This window comes from Leuresthes tenuis, unplaced genomic scaffold, assembly GCF_036924035.1.
Source record: "Leuresthes tenuis unplaced genomic scaffold, fLeuTen1.0.hap1 SCAF_15, whole genome shotgun sequence".
In the NCBI taxonomy this organism is placed as follows: domain Eukaryota; kingdom Metazoa; phylum Chordata; class Actinopteri; order Atheriniformes; family Atherinopsidae; genus Leuresthes; species Leuresthes tenuis.
Window position 1 is genome coordinate 28,367,487 of NW_027325369.1, and position 17,161 is coordinate 28,384,647.

Genomic DNA, 17,161 nt, shown 5'->3' on the forward strand with positions numbered 1-17,161 from the left:
TGTTGTGCAACTCTCATAAGCAGCTACCGGAAAAATGCAGGGTGTTGCTGCTAAATAAGTCTCTGCTTGCATGTTATACAAGAGTTCACTTCTTTCAAGCTTTAACCGTAAAATATTGCAGAGTTAAAAAAAAAAAAGTGTGTGCCGTCAGACCACACTAGTATCAATCAATTCACAGTTCCTGCATGAATACTATATAGTGCCAAAAAAAAAAAACTTTTTGTTTATTCAACATTAGAGCTGAAGTGCTGATACTATAACACTCAAATGGTGCAGAAATAAGAAAGGAGCAGACCGGGAAGGTTCTCGCTCAGGCGAGGATATGATAACAACATGCTGTTTGGGCTGGTTCACAGTGTTCTGATATTATGTTACACAATTCTATTTGTGTGCTGCAAGACTGTTCTGTTCTGCTTTTTCGTTGTTCCAGCAACAGCCTGCCAAACGTACACATATGGTTGTATTTTTCCAGTGGAGAAACAGTCAAACAAGGAAACGAGAAGATGTGTTGTAAATCTGTTACAAACCACTGGAAGCCAGTCAGAAAAGTCCTGGCATGGCTCCAGAGGGAAATGGAGGTCTTCCAAGTGCAAACTTTACAGGTTGTAACGGAGGCTTTTATACGCTGCTTTGTTCAAACATCCTGAGACGGCCGTGAAGAAGCCTCAGTGAAGAGCGCAGTCTGGTCGCTGCATAACGTGTCTTCTCAAACTCCCCCTTCTTTTTCAACCAGACATTTTATTGAAGTCATGAGGGCATAATGGGCACAACAACAAAGGCCAAAATTGTTGTTTGCAGCCACGGTGCTGAAGGGGAGGGGGGGGCTGCATTAACGGTGCTTGGCTCTGTGCAGAGCGCACCATGCTTTTGCACGCCATCACCAGGCAAGTCCAGAGACCAACCTGCAGCTCTGCTTCCTTCATTTAACAAACCTGTTTCCTCAGGCCAAAGCACAGGAAAACAGCAACTAACACAACAGCTGCAGAGACGGCGTGTGCCACACCAGAATGCCGGTGCTACATTTCTGTTATGTTTTTGTCTGGTTGTTTTTTCCTGCCTCCGTGAATTGAAAATATCTCACTCGCTTATAACAGAAAACCTGAGTGCTTCTCTTAAAAAACGATAGGCAGAAGTCTTGATGCAACCTTCATTTTCATATGCAGTACCAGGAAAAAATTTAATTGATGTAGCAATTTATCAAAACATGCAAACATAAATGTAAATACATCATAGAAAGCAAAAACAGTCGCAAGTAGCCACATAACATGAGGTAACAGAGCTATAGTACGTGTTCGTTCATTCATTCGTCTTAAAGTATTGGTGAAATAAAGGCAGATAATGCCTTATTTAGAGGCTGCATCGCTTTTGCCCCGTTCACTCCGTTATATGGATCCCGAGTTATCTAAATAGCTTCCGAAGGATGCCGACTTTCACCAAACTGTTCTCGGTGAATAGATAAACACATTTCATGCCAGGAATAAGGTCTAGGTTTAAAAATACCGGAGTTCCCCTTTAAGAACGGCTTCTTGACAGCCACCCTTCCATGGAGACCATTTCTGATGAGGCTTGGGCCAACAGTAGATGGATCAGCTGAAGGTCCAGATGCATCTCTCAGGTCCTGTCAGGTCTTTGCTGGATTTTTCTTTCTTAAGGACATCACTGTCAGATACTGTTCATCTGCTGTAGATAGTTTTTTAGGCCTGACACTTCTTCTTTTGTCCTCCACTTGTCCAGTTTCCTCAAATATTTTAAGGACACACTGCACACCATGCTGAGATAAGCCAACTTTTCAGCTAATAGCTCTTTGGGAATCACCTTGTTGGTGATCTTTGATCATTTTTCATAGATGTAACTAAAGAAATGGGAACAAATGATGTGTCATTGTGGCTGCCTAAAGACACAATTACATATTTTTAAGTTGTCTGTTATGCGCAGACACAACATTGGTTCATCCTTTGAAGCAGGCGCCTTTTTGTGCTTGAATGATTCATAGTTCAGTGTTAAGTGGTTTAACCAATACTTTTATAAATTTTTTTTTAAAAAATTAAAAAATTAAATTAAAAAAAATTTCCTCTGAAAATGGTCAAGTACAAGAACTGGACTCAAAATTAATGAAAAAGCAGCCAATGTTTTAAGAAAAGACATTCTGAAAGTCTGGAGAACTATTGCTCAAAAATACTTTAAAAATTACAAGAATGTCTGGCTGTTTGGAAGCAAAATGTCTGAAAAAAATTGAGACATTTGCACAGTAACGTATCCCCCAGTGTGTAATGTGAAAATTCATTCAATACCAGTGCACATGGAGATAACTGCCTCCTTTCAGGAAACACTGAAACTTCTCTACATTATACTATTTTTTTTTCTTTCATTGTACGAAAAGCCAGCACCATAAATGTTGCCATTCCGCTCAGATGGTAATATCCGTTTCTACAGCTTTCTGCCTGCCAGTATGTGTGTGTGTAGCTTCTTCTTAAAAGACATTCAAAACATTTTCTTTTTAAATCCAAGGCAAGGAAAAATAAGGAAATTATTATTTCAAATGATCTTCATTTTCAGTAAATATTTGTGTTGTGAGATCCATCTTCAAGTTGAAATTATGAACAGTCTATTTAAACTAATAACTTTATTGTCTTTGTTGAGCACAGCAAACATCCACAGTGTACAGCAGATAAGAAACAGTACGCACACCTTAAGCTAATGACGTCAACAACAGAGTGATGGCGTCAGGAGTCGAAAGACCTGAAATTAAAAGCCATTTGACTTTGACTGAAATATTCTCGTTTGGCCTTCACAAAATGAAGTGTTGACTTTTGCCCCACTTTGATGATAGACTTTGGGTAAGCTCAGTTCAACTAAGCATATTCCAGTGAACAGCCTCAGACTTAGAGTCAATTCAAATTATTCTGATACAGCTTAATATGATCATCAATTGTTAGCTTGTATGATGCTGAAAAGGATTACAAAGTAATCTTAAGGAGTTTAGGTATGAGTTAGTCCAAAATTAAGTGTCGTCCAATCTCCATAGCAGTGGCCACCCATGTGAGAGATCTCAAAGGCTGTACTGTGACAATTACATAATTCTATAACTGCGATTACTTGAGGTAACTGTGATCATGTCTGCATGATAGATCTCTGCCTACATGGCCATCATAGTCATCTTCATTCATCTTCCTCTGCTGCTTCTGATTCACACACGAGAAGATGTGATGAAAAAAATAAAAAAATAAAAAATAAATAAATAAAAAACATCCATTCATGATCAAAATGGTTTTCTTATGCTCTCATTACTCAGGTTTAATCTTTTTTTAGGACCTGAAGCACATTCAGGGGTACGGAAACAAATCTGAATTGCGTTTTTGCAATCTTTCTGATCTGAGCCAACAAACAACAAATCATTTTATGTCTTTTCAAAAGATCACTTCATATTTGGATGGTGGGAAATTTTTTGTTTGTTGATGCTACCAGTAAAGGTTTAACCAGATATAAATCCAATAGTCGACTTACTTCTAAGAAGCCATAACAATCTTTAAATCTGGTTTTCTGGCGTCTATCTGAGTCTTCACATCACCAGTTAATACAGAAAAGCAGACTGACGTGCGCTCTGTGCCTTTACTGATTTAACGTCCCAGAAAACGTCATGACAGTTGATGGGTTTTTTGTGTGTATATATATATATATATACACTCGTGCAAAATTTCAAAACCAAGTTTTCAGGGGCTTCATACATTCCTCGAGTCTAGCCACAACTTCCTGATATGGGTCACCACCATTTTTTCCCTGGGCCAGATTTTGTGCAAATTCTGCAAAGTAAGCAAAGCCGACTTCCTCTATGTTGCCATAGGGTTCTTCCCAAAGTGAGGCCACATTTCTACCATGGAACACTACGTTTTCTGCTTTGAAGACCTGAAGGCTGAAGATCAATGTTTTGATTTTAAAAGCCCACTTAAGTGTGTAGGCATCTGTTCAAAGAACTTATCGATAGGTTGTCAGCCACAAAAACCCCTGCTTGGCCTGTCTGACTTGTGTCACGTACTGATTCTGTGAAATAAGTGAAGATCAGGTCTGCAGCGTCTGTCGAAAGACTCAGATGAATGGGACTCACTAAATAAATGATCTAATTGATGATTATCATTACACGGTGATATTCTTCTCTTCACATTTAATGGCATGCTCTGAGAGAAAGGTTTCTGATGTGGGGTATTATGAGGTGAGAGACCCTTCCAGGAAAAGTTTAGTGGGACAAGCAACAGGAAGTGTAGTGATATTAGTGGATTTCACAGATTCAGCATCAACACCATAAAAGAAATAGTCATTTTGTTAAACAGATTGCTGTGGGTGCTTTCTGTCTCACTGCTTACTTTGTAACAGCTGCTTCAAAAACATCAAAACGATGCCGTTTATCAAAGTGAGACACAGATAGTTAATGTGCCAATTAATATCAATAATCCTTTTTTTCCTCTCCATTTAGCCTCTGATCCCTGTGTGCGGAATATGTGCTTAGAATAAATCCCTGATTAGATTTCACATATTCACAGGCTGACCTAAAACCACTTTAAACTGGCAAACAGTGACATGAAAATTAATCAAGCTTGAACTGAAACATCTGTAATAAAATCATTTCAGCAATTTTCACACTGCAGACCCATTTCTTTAAACAATAATTTCATTAAACTGCAAATTGAAATCCCACCAAAGCTCCCATTTTAGAGTACAAAGACCTGACAAATGGATGTAAAAGCAGGAATCAAAACACATCATACTGTGCAATCAGCATGATTAGACTTCAAAGTGTTCCACTTTAATTTGTGCCTGCTGCTAATCAATTTAAAAATACATTGCTGCATAAAAATGAACAGAAATTACTAATTTGAACTCTTAAGAGCCTTCTCTGACCCCTCGTACCTTAACTACAGCCATTACCACTTTGTGACTTAATATGGAAAAGAAATGTTTGCAGAGTGTTATCTCCCAAAAACGGCTGAAGTATGTTAAGATTGTTGGACTTATGAACAAACCGGGCTGAGACTCCATTACTTACATTTCAGGGTTTCTCCAGCATACGGGATGTGAAGTTTGAAGCGATCGCAGCAAGGACCCGGTGTCAGAGATGTGCATCTGGACAGAAAATAAAGAGAATCAGCAGCTGTGATCATGAATTACCCAGAATAGTTCATCTGGAATCATTTTTCATTAGAGATATACAAAAACTGCATGAAAGCAGACAATTAGCATGTGAAGGGAAAACCATGTTTGAACAAACACAAATATCTAGAGAGCCTTACGGACTCCAGAATGAAGATTATGTACATTAATGACAGTCATTAGCATTACTTTGCAGACTCTTGCACCAGTTGTGGTTACATAAAAGCTGAGAACACAACCCTTCTACATTAAACTGGCTACCATGTCATCCTTTCCTTTGTCTTCCTCCTTACTGATGTGAACACTCTGCTGGTGAAGAGGAAAATAACTTAATAACTTAACTATTTTAATCATTATCTATTTTTTGTCTTAACTTAATCTACATGGCTATGTGAAATGTGACTGAGTGTCAGGAATTAACTGGTTATCAGACAGTTTAAGGCAGCATAACAATGCCAGATTAAATTTAATATAAATATGTGACCAAAATTAAATGACATCTTAACTATCAAAAATAAAATACATATATTAAGCATTATCAGTTTCTTTATAAATCACCATACATTTTGAACCAACATTACAACACAACTATCCTAAATGTGTACAAAAACTAATTTCTCTTCCATCTTGCCAAAAATATATAAAGAACAGCCACCAAACTTGATCGTTTCTTTCAATAGAGAAAGTAAGAGCATTTCCACATGCAGATTATAAAGAACACTCAATGAATTTGGACCAAACGGATGTGCAGCCTCATCAGTGAAGTTAATAAATAAACAAATTTAAAAAAGCTTAGATTTGCTGGAAGATTAACTCTGTTGCAGAGCGATGGTGCATCAGGGTAAGAAGAGCGGTACAGGAAGTGCTGCACACATCGTGCCAAGTTTCCACTGTACCAGCCTGTGGGGGCAGCTTTATGATCTGTGGTTGTCTCAGTTAAGTCCAGGTTCAGTAACATTATGTGCCCAAAAAAAAAAAAAAGACTTCCTGAATGCACTAAAGGACCAGGTTTTCCGTTTATTACAAGATGATAATGTCGGGATTCAACATCTCAAATTGTGAAAGAGGGGTTCAGGAAGAATGAAACTTCAATAACGGCAACCGAAACCTTTGTCAGAAGCTGTGGCACAACGTGCAATAAAACCCGTCAGAACCCATCAAGGCTTTTTTCAGCCGGGTTGGACAGTGAGGACTGTTCAGCGTGTTGAATTAACTTTCTATTATGTTAATGCAACTTTAGCAGTTTTTTTTTTTTTGTTTTTTTTTTAAATGCAAGCTTAAATCCTTAAAAGCATACATGTACAAAACCCATATAATGTGTTAGTTTAAAGTTTTTTAAATTCTAAACATTAAACGGCCTATAATCGAGCTTGAACAATCCCTTACTGTAAGATAACGACACAAAGCACAACACTGGAGTGTACCCGCTTTACATGAACACTAAATCTAAATATGAATCTACAAACCCTGGTAAAAATTATGGAGTCACTAATGTTTGAAGATGTTAAATTATTTAATTTAGTAAAAACAAAATATATATATATATTTATATATAAAATCAGATATGACAAAACTCTTATTTCACAGCTGAACATTCTAGCTCTCTATAACATACCTTAAAAGAAGAAAAACTACTTGGCAATTTCTTTTTTTTTTTTTAGATCAAGTACAAAAATATGGAATCACCTTAGTTTCTAAAACAAATACCTTCAGAAGTTTAAATGTGCAAATGAGTCTGTAGGGAAAGCTTTAACGAGCCGTTGCACCTGCCTGATCGACAGGAAACATGGCCCCAAGAAGAGAGCCGTCAGTGACAAACTATGGAAATGATTAGAAAACTCTAACTTTACTTTAAGGAGCTAATTCAACTCGGAGTGTGGCAAAATATATCGGTTGTTCCAAGTCAGCTGTGTTCAAAATTTGAAGCAAGTACTAACAAAATGGGAAGGTTGTAAAAGGGAAACATACAGGAAGATGTTAAAAGAGTCAGGAAAGAAAAGTCAAAGCAATGTGTCTGAAAAGAAAAATGTACAACAAAAGATGTATAAAAAAAACAAATGAACAGAAACAGAAGTCAGTGTTTGTAACTGAACTCTATGAAACCGGCAGAAGGAAATTAGATTTCCATCCAGAAAACCAAATATAAACCATCAACAACACCTAACAGAAGGAAAACAATGTCACAGCGGGCTAAAGAGAGGCAGTCGTGGGCTTTGAATGATTCGATGAGAGTGGTATTCAATGATGAACACCCAATTTGAGACCAAGCTGGAACATTTGGTTGTTGCAGGTCAAAAGAAACCTATAAAGATGACTGCCTGAAGAAAACAAGCACAATCATTGATGATATGGGGTTGATGTTGGGTAACGGACCAGGGGAGACAGCAGCCATTACCTTAACAGTAAATGTCCAGGTGAACACTGACATCTTTAACACTTTTCTCAACCCCCAGTCAGAAGGCGGCTTGGTAATGCAGAGGTCATTTTTCAGGATGACGATGCATCTTGCCACAGAGCAAAGACGTGGTCAGCATACAGTCTGCATCTCAAGAATAAACTTATTATACTCTGTCCTGCAGAGCTGACGGCTGCACAAGAAAGTTGGAACCTGATTAATGAGTAACAATGTTTTTCATGAGTGACATCCTCAAAGAATTCAAGTTGTCAGAAAAGACAAAGGGAGGTGCCGTCATCTTTTTTGTTCATGATTCCATTTTTCCCCTCGACTTGATCTTGGAATACATTTTTATTAAACACTTTACAACAATTTCACCTAATTTTTCAAAAGGTATATTTTACAAAGCCTTAATGCTCAGCTGTAAAATGAAAACTTTTTGAGTCATTTCTGTTATTCGTTTACTTTTTACTGTAGAAACAACTTAATTAACACCCTCCAAGTGTGGTAACTAAATAATTTTTCCTGATGATATCCTCGCGACCTCTATCAAATTTATGATTCTGCAGTGTTGAAAATGAGCTCCGAAACCAGCCCCTTCTCCCACCTTCCATCTCCAGACTCTCACATTTCAATGATCACCTTTCAAACTGTGTGCTTATGTCATGCTCACGGGGTTTGTGTCATGTGAAACTCACTAGTGCAGCATTCAGGAAATGTAAAAAGAACTGAGTGGATCTTGTGGTTCAAAACCTGGTCTCACCCGGTTTTGAGGTCTGTCACCCGGAGACAGTTTGTGGAGTCGAGCCCCACTCGGCCATTCCTCACCACGCTGCATAGCAAGGGCCGCAGCTCAGGTGAGATCCGGTGCAGCGCAACCTCAGGTGACATGTTGTTCATTATATCCGCCCCAAGGAATCTGTGAGAACACGTCAGTCAAACAATGTTAAAATTTAGTTAAAACTGGGTTTTACACAGCAAATGCATACACTTTTATTCAAACTGAAGACTGAAAGGACGTGAACTGCTTTCAACTGTCATGGAAATGTTCTTAGACACCTCAGAATCAATATCCTGCTCTTTGATTTTAGGTTTCTGACCAAGATGTTTGGTGAAAACATTTCTTTAAGAAAACAACATCCGGATTAATAAAATGCCCGGTAGTTTAACATCGTAAGAAAACTATAAACAAGCCACCTGTTACATTATAAAATGCACACGAAGGGCTCATTGTGGTGGAAACACAAACTGTAGAAACAAGAAGATGCAGTTTTTAAAGTTGCTGTAATTGTTAACGCTCTCAAACTTTGAATTGTTAGCCGATGTTAGCTTAGCACTGGTTGGTAAAACGTTTGCACAAAATTTGAACACTTAACGCACTAAAGACATACCTTGGTAATTACTGTCCATTCAAATACACAACACGGTGAGGGTTAAATGTACCTGAACGAGCTGGAAAGTCAATTTATGTGAGCGTGAACTCTAATGTTTACTTCATGTTCCTAAAGCTTCCGGTATAAATTGTTTGGGTCCTTGAGATAGCCGTCTTTCATAATGCCTGCTGTCTGGGGATCTTTTTTTTAAACTTCAACGGTTAATGTGTCACGGTATATAATTTATGAAGTCTTTTTTAATTTGACTTAACATACCTAAGCTATATAAAGTAAATCAAAAGTAAAAGCTGAGATTTAGAGATAACAATTGGTCTGGCAGTAGTTACAATGTTTGGCTGCTGTGCTCCTGCACTTTGACCGTAATTTAGCAGTGGCTGTTCAGTTGTCCACTCTGCAAGAGCAAATTTGAGTTTAAGGTAAATTTTGTGACACATTTCGCTTAAACATGTTGTCCCGACGTACTTGATTTATCGTTCGTGTTAATTTTATAAAGCTGAATAATGTTCCCTTTGCATTTTTGGCTGTTCATTGTAAAATGTTAATCTCAGAAAGAATGGAGTTGCTGTACATTTACTTTGTTACTGAGCAGTAACTGTAAGATGTATTGCTCGACTTTAAACGCAACATCGCTTTTTACAAGTCAGTGCAACTTGTTTATATCTACTGCTGGCCTCAGCTGTAATTTTTTATATCAGGGTATGACAAAATAAAAACAGACTTTAAAGAATTTATTAATTTACAGTTTTACACGTCTGTTCTCAGTCATTTGGGCATATGTTAACTTATTAAACTGTAACACAAGCCTGTTGTTTTAACTCCAGGAAGAGTTATTTTCTTTCTGAAGACTTAAGATTAGATTTATTTGAAATTTGAACAAGTAGAGAACAGTACAATTATATTTGTGTTATTGTATGTGCTACCGTTAAAAATATGTGCACAATATGAAAAAATGCACATGATAGATAAGTATACATATATATTCTTGCATCCTGTTACATATATACTCTAACTTCCTGAATAGCACTCATTGAAAAATCTGGGCCACCTCTGGCATTTATGTGTCTGAGCATGCTCACATAACGTGGATAATTTTAGGCGTCATTTGCTGCACAAAACACACCGATCTGTTGACACTTCATTCTAAAGAATTGCAGACTGAAGTAAGAATAAAAGTAATTTTGACAAGAAGCAACAATTTGGCTGCAGGTAAAATAAGAGAGAAATGTTGCACAAAAGTCTTACACAGATAAATTGCTTTAAAAGATTGAAGTGACATTGTTTTATGATCAATATTTTAGATTAATATGGTGACATTTTATTAAGAGTCTAAATGGATAAGCAGCCTGGCCTGAAATTTATTTAAGGCCACAGGTGGGTTACATGGATACTGCAGGTGTGGGTAAAATATACTTGCTAACTGGTTTGATTTTAAAGAGTACATTTAAATAGTCAACATGCATGAACTGTACTGTGCAAAAGTGTTGATTCAGCCCTCATTTCTTGATATTTTATTCCAAGCAGTCACACTTCCTTGTTATGTTTTAAAGTGCTCTTGAGCAATAGTTCTCTAGGCTTTCTGAAGGTTTTTTCTTTGGACACTGGCTGTTGTTTTACTCATTTTCAGTCCATTCCTTGGACCAGTGTTTTTAAAGTGTTTAAAAAGGCTCCTAACTTAAGGGATGAAGCAGGCAGTGTTGTGTCTACATATAACAGAGAACTTAGCAAAGAAGTCACTTTAAATTGTATCTTTAGGTACTTTGTTACGAGCAGCCTGACAAAGAGACATATCATTTGTTCTGATTTCTTTAGTTGTAAATATGAAAAATGATCAAAGGTTACCAACAAGGTGATTCCAAAGGAGGAAAAAATCATCCAGCTGTGACCTGACAGGACCTGATAGATGCATCTGGACCTTCAGCTGATCCATCTACTGTTGGCTCAAGCCTCATCAGAAATGGTCTCTATGGAAGGGTGGCTGTCAAGAAGCCATTCTTAAGGAAGGGAAACAGGGAGAAAAGGCTGAGCTATGCCAAATGACACAAGAAGTGGACTGAAAATCAGTGGCAACAGGTCTTATGGAGGGATGAATCCTCCCCAGAGCCCGGACCTCAACATTATTGAAGCAGTGTGGGATCATCTGACAGAGAACGGAACAAAAGGCAGCCAACATCCAAAGAAGAGCTTTGGGATATCCTTCAAGAAGCCTGGAGAACTATTCCTGAAGACTTGACAGAAAACTTGTCTGAGAGGGTTCAGGCCGTGTTGAAGAATAAAGGAGTTCAGACCAAATATTCACTTTAAAGATTGTTACAACTGTGCAAACTTTGCTCATATCTTAATAAATCCTTGCACCTATTTCTTGCTTTGGACATGCATGGGGTCCCAAGACTTTTCTTTGCATTTTGTTTTGAGTGCTTTTTTATCCAATAAAGGGAAAACATTTCAAGGAATGAACATCTGAAATGTGTTGAGCTTGTACAAAAAATAAAAGGCAAAGCTAACTTTGTGATCCTTATCAAATACGAGTACAAAGATCCGTGAGTACAGCATTATCAGTTGTGCTCTTACATGAGGGCAGTTTGACTGATTCCCGACTGGGAAAGTCCGCCCTTATGGAGGTGACTCAGAATCAATCTGAATGGCGCCAACAAAAGCAACCGCAGTAGAATATGTTCAGCTGGTTATCATCCAAACACTACTGGTGGGATTCCTTTTGGGATATGAGAAGCTTTCCACACTAAGCCACACTTTGTGACCAAAAAAAGAGCATTTCACAAACTGTGCTTTTGTGGCTGAAAGAGTTGATTTTAAGAAGTACCCTAATGATTACAGTCGTTATCTAAACTTCTGAAACACATTTCATACATAAATGGTGATATTACTGTAATAAGAGTCATTATGCCGTTAAGTCTTGACTCCTTGACTAGACGTGGGCAAAATATCTTTCAGGGATTTTAAAATGGGTTCAGAAGCATTTTCTCGTGGATTTCCTCTTCATGGTTTAACCCTCTGTGAGCAACCTTGATTTGCATTTAGATGAAATAGTTTGAATTCATCACTTTGTCATTTTGGAGTGCAGAAATGTCTGTGATAGCATTCATTTGGGACACATAACACCTTTTATACTAAACCGTACACGCAGATGGTTGTAACTGAAGCTGATCAGTCACTGCATGCTAATTCAGCTCAATGTCAACAAGTGCAGGAGAACTGTAGAAGTGTCCCTTGCTCCTTCAAGAGGGCAGGTGTCGAAATATTATTCTGCAGCTAAAGTGAGGAAGGTTCTAGGTTGACTTTGCCTGCCTGCAGAGGAAGGCAATATTCTGCAAAATGTGGGAGAAAGAACTGAGCCGTCCTACAGCCAGCGGCCAAGCTTTCCAAGTCTTCTGCTGCCTAGGAAGAGATTTGAGGAGATTAACATGCTAGCATTAGCTCTGATACAAGCAGAGGATTGAATTAATTAAAGAGTTTGATGGGTTGTTGTGTGTTTCACGTGGTGTCGCATTGAAATGCCCCACATCCTCCCCAATAAGATTGGAATATGTCCAGCTCAGCCTGCGATTTGCTCTATTTTTACCTTCTTCCTTCTTGTTTCAGTCAAGCTCTTGTGAATGTGGGTTATAAATGAAATCAAGTCTTTGTTGTTTGGAGGCTGTTGAGAAACTAGTTTACATCTTTTTCCTGAAATGCCCCTGCTGTGCTTTAGATAATGGCCTCATTTATGAATGTAGCGCACAGTACTGAAAATGTTGAAGCAATCTCCAAAATCATCAACATGTAATTTAAATGACGGCTCTCAAAGATAAGACAGGAAATAACACAAATGTGTGTTTTGATCATCAGATCATGACTGAGGAAGCCTTTGATGTCGTGGTGGTTGGCTCCTGTATGACTGACTTGGTGAGGTGAGTATTTAACTTAACTTTACTACAAAGTCACTGTTAATGATAACTCCGTGCGCTGGCTGTCGTGACTGTAAATCAACCTGATATTTGAGAAGGAGTCTCAGTAGAAATTCTCCTGCTGAATCTGGGCTCAGGAAACTCCTCTGCTTCCTCAGGTGGAACCAACAGGAAGCAGCATGTCGGGCAAATTTTCGCTACCTTATTAGGAAATGTATTCCAAAAATCCAAAGCAGTTTATCAACATTTGGGTCAGAATCATGTATGATGTTCGATATGTGAATGGATCTGATGGGTTTGTTAATGAGGTAAAAAAAAACAGTATATGGGACTGAAATGCTGAACAATCTGTGTATATATCTTGAACCGATTAACTTCCTATTTAACCCAGCGGTTCTGTCACTAAAGTTTGACAAACCAGGAGGTCCAGAGAGGATTTATCAGTCACACATTGTGAAATATGGAAGAGATATTAGTCAATACTAAATATAGTATTGAATGACTTATACCGTTTTTACACCAAAAACAAAGTGTTAAACCAGTTTATTTTTCAGCTGATCATTTCCTTTCACACCGCTAGTAGTAACGTGTTTAGTCTCAATGCTCTTTTCTCTCTTTGTCCGTGAGCTGTTGCTGTTGATTTCAGAGCCTCCATGTGAGACGACTGATAGATGTGTGTTACTGTAAAGAAGAAGTGAACCCTTAGTAGGCATTAACTTTCTGCCCTCTGAGAGTTAAATTACTGTTTGCAGCCACAACAACAACCTCCAATTCCAAAAAATACTGGTGCAAAATGTAAATAAAAACAAAATGCAATGATTTTTAAATGTTCAAGGCCAATTTTCATTCACAATAGAGCGGGAGCAGCACGTCTGAAAAGAGTTGGGACAGGGGCAACAAAAGGCTGGTCAGTAACATGACTGTGTTTAAAATGAGCACCTTAAAGAAGCAGAGTCTCTCAGAAGCAAAGATGGGCAGAGGTTCTGCAATCTGCAGAAAAGTGCATCTACTTTTATGGAGCGAATTTCAGAATAATCTTCCTCAAAGTAAAATGAAAAAGACTTTGATTATTCTCTCATCTACAGCACATAATGTCATTATAAGATTCAGAGATTCTGGACATCTCTGTGAACAAGAAACACAGCTGAAAATCAATATTGGATGTCCATGATCTTCAGGAAGCATTAAAAATAAACATGATTCTGTCCTGGAAAACTCTGCATGGGCTCAGGAACTCTTCCAGAAACCATTGTCAGTGAAAAGTGGAGAACTATTCTGTGGTTAATTAATTAAATCACAGACATCCTGTCCTCTGGACTAAAGATGAGAGGGACCATCCAGTTTGTTATCAGCTCTCAGTTAAAAGCCTTCACCTCTGATGGTATGAGCGTGCATTAGAGTCTATGGAAATGGCAACAAGCACATCTTGAAAGGCTCCAACACGCTGAAAGGTATATACAGGTGTTAGAGCAACATATGCTATCATCCAGACGATGTCTTCTTAAGGGGAAGGCCTTGCACATTCGAGCAAGACAAAGCAAAAACCACAACTTTTTTTTTAGAAGTGTTGCTGCCATCAAATTCAAGATGAGCTAATATTTTTCATGAAATAGTAAAATGTCTCACTTTCAACATTTGATATATTACACAGCTTTGCAGCTTTTTGGACCTGGGATTGTACATATAGAGCATACGGTCCCTGTCAGAAACAATTATCTGAAACTGTGACAGTATTCTTAATAGAAGCATCTAATAAATTAAACTTTGCCTCTAATGCAGGAGCTGATTTATTCCTGATGTTGATTGCAATATTCTCCCAACAGTAAGAAAACTTTGAGCTGATGTAATGAACATCAGTCAAACATCGGACATACAGACCTGTCCTTTTCTTGCTCTTTACTGTGTTTTGGAAAATTTACAAGAAACTGAGTTTGTTCTAATAAAATGCAAACAGGTCTAAACTAGAAAGAAACAGTCTGATCTCACAATTTGCCAGAAAATTTGGTTTTGTTTAAGACAAAATACTTAGACATAGACATAGAAGCCAGCTAGAAATAGCATTTTCAGCCAATGGAACTAATGTGTGCCTTGTTTGCAAGCTACAGGTAGCCACCGCTGATGGAATGTGGAGCCGTAAATCTCCCACCTTTTATCAACACACCGCACAGAAACATAAAGACATCTCAACAGATTAGGTAATTCAGAGGATGCATATCAGCTTAAAATGTATTTTCCTTAGTTATTATTAACCGCCACCACAACAACTGTCCTTCATGGATTATGTTTTGAAATGCCCGCCTGTGGAAAATTCAGCATAAGAGCTGAAGGGAATTTTCCATCAAGGCTCGAAATGGACTGCAGAGTTCTGCCTACTTAAGAATAGAGGAAGTGGTTTAAAGTTAGACAATGCTGCTGCCTGTAAAGTATTTTTCCTCAAAATGCTACAGGGGACTGTGGTGGAAGTGTTTGGTTCAACAATGTCAAGGCCATTAGACAGTAAAAAGTAAGTTGACTCCAGGTTTTAATCATTTAGCTAAATCATGTCATGTTGAAGTTTAAAACAGTAGCACAAATATCTCGGGAGCTGCTCCTCTGAGATACTGCCGGTTGTAAACCAAAGTCCCTGATCTAAGATGATGGGAACATCTCGTGTTATAACCAACTCAGGCTTCAAAGATTCAAAGTGTGCAGATAATCTGGTATAACTGCTGCTTACGAAAATGTCAGTGTTGCATCATCCTCATACGTGGTAAGATTTGTTGAGCCAAGAAGAATCCATTCCCACAAATCATTAGTCATCAACTGCAGCACAATGTGTTAGTTGAAAACAATCTATCACCCTCCTTTGTGAGCAATGACACAATCTCAAAAGACACTTAAAGCAGCTTTAAAGTCAGAACTCCTCATGAGCTCCAGCCAGCTAAATGTGTGTGCAGCAGTTCTGCATCTGCATGTTCACTTGTGTTCCAGCGAATGGAGATCTGAATAAACAACTGTGCTGCTGGGCTGTGGAGGGGTTTCTGTGGCACTCATCAGAAACACATGCCCTCTCCTACTGGGTTTATCAAGAGGAAGCATTTATTTTTCTGCTCATTAGAAATTCAACCAGTGACTTTCTGCTTTGAAGGGCAGGAGTTGTCAATTAAGACCCTAATAAGCTTACCGAAAATGGTCTGTTTTTTAAGGTTGGGGTGGGGGCTTTTTGAGTGGAGGTCAGAATGTGGATAGGGGAATACATTTGCAGCCCTTCAAAGTGACATGCGTGGCTTTGAAGTAAGAAATCCAGTCAGTGTTTTGCTGGCAGTACAATTGACTGTCTGACAGCAGAGGCACACACTCACAGTCTTTCAAGCTTCAAACACCCAAATGTAAAACAGTCTGTAGTGTTTAGTTGTAGTAATCAGTCAGGCTCAAAGGTGCATTGTTAGGTAGGGAGAGGTTATTTCTACCATCTGCAGCCCACAAAGAGGAGGTGAAGAGGTTCAGTCTTTTAACCTGTTGTCAAAGCAATACAGTGCCCCCTACTGCTGCAGCTCTCTGAGTGGAGACGCTTCTCAGTGTCACTGCTCTCTGAAACCAGATTTTGTTATGAAACAAAATACTGCACAAAAAAGGCTGAATCTATCAAAATACGGGGATGTTTTTACTGGAAATGATCTCAAGCAGACTCATAAATGTGGTGTCCAAATGACCTCATACATATTTCTGTAAGATTTGATTTTAAAAGAAAATATGACAGCCATCACAGGATTACTGACACAGTCATGGACCACATGAGGAGAAGGACCCATGACTTGTTTTGTTCACTGTTGGAGGAATGCAGTTTTGAAGCTAAACTTATATCACACATGTTCATGACTAAAACTTCTTAATCGAGGACAGAAGTTTTCCCTGAGATTTGAAATTTGGCTTCGTAGTGTTTCCCTAATCTCACTTACTGACAATAAAAAGTTAAGTAATCAGTGAACATAGTTTAGTTTAAAGTGGGGTTTTTTTGTAGTTTCAGTGGAAAATTTTACCCCTATTAGTAGAGCAAACACTGTCTAGTGCGAGTTTTTCACTAATCACAACTTAAATTGTGCAGTTATACATTGTTTCCAAGTGCAATGAAGCTATGTTTTTATCCTACATATATTTATCCTAAAATATCCTTTAGAATTTAAAAGTAATTAGTAAAAGACTTCAGCCCTTATGTCTTTATTATATTGGCAGCAAAGCAGGAAGTAGGTGCAATGATTTATTGAAACGTGCAAACATAAAGTTAAATACACTATAAAAGGCAAAAACAATGTTTTTGTAATTCTAACGAGTTTTAAAGTGAATATTTG

At 38.1% G+C, this 17,161-nt stretch overlaps 2 protein-coding genes across 4 annotated transcripts in view; one reads left to right on the top strand and one right to left on the bottom strand.

Annotated features, from left to right (window-relative positions):
- Positions 1 to 9,067, bottom strand: part of babam2 (BRISC and BRCA1 A complex member 2) — an 84,061-nt gene extending 74,994 nt beyond the window's left edge. Inside the window, exons 1-3 of one of the 2 annotated variants that reach the window (XM_072365710.1) lie at positions 8,981 to 9,067; positions 8,301 to 8,456; positions 5,039 to 5,115 (exon numbers count right to left, since the gene is read on the bottom strand). In XM_072365710.1, coding sequence (XP_072221811.1) covers positions 5,039 to 5,115; positions 8,301 to 8,437 — 214 coding nt within the window. In that variant the 5' untranslated portion in view covers positions 8,438 to 8,456; positions 8,981 to 9,067. Of the gene's footprint in view, positions 1 to 5,038; positions 5,116 to 8,300; positions 8,457 to 8,928 lie in introns of both variants that reach the window. The other variant, XM_072365711.1, reaches the window with a different exon arrangement.
- A 219-nt stretch (positions 9,068 to 9,286) lies between these two features.
- Positions 9,287 to 17,161, top strand: part of rbks (ribokinase) — a 41,122-nt gene continuing 33,247 nt past the window's right edge. The window contains exons 1-2 of one of the 2 annotated variants that reach the window (XM_072365965.1): positions 9,287 to 9,347; positions 12,775 to 12,836. In XM_072365965.1, coding sequence (XP_072222066.1) covers positions 12,778 to 12,836 — 59 coding nt within the window. In that variant the 5' untranslated portion in view covers positions 9,287 to 9,347; positions 12,775 to 12,777. Of the gene's footprint in view, positions 9,348 to 12,774; positions 12,837 to 17,161 lie in introns of those variants that run through there. The other variant, XM_072365967.1, reaches the window with a different exon arrangement.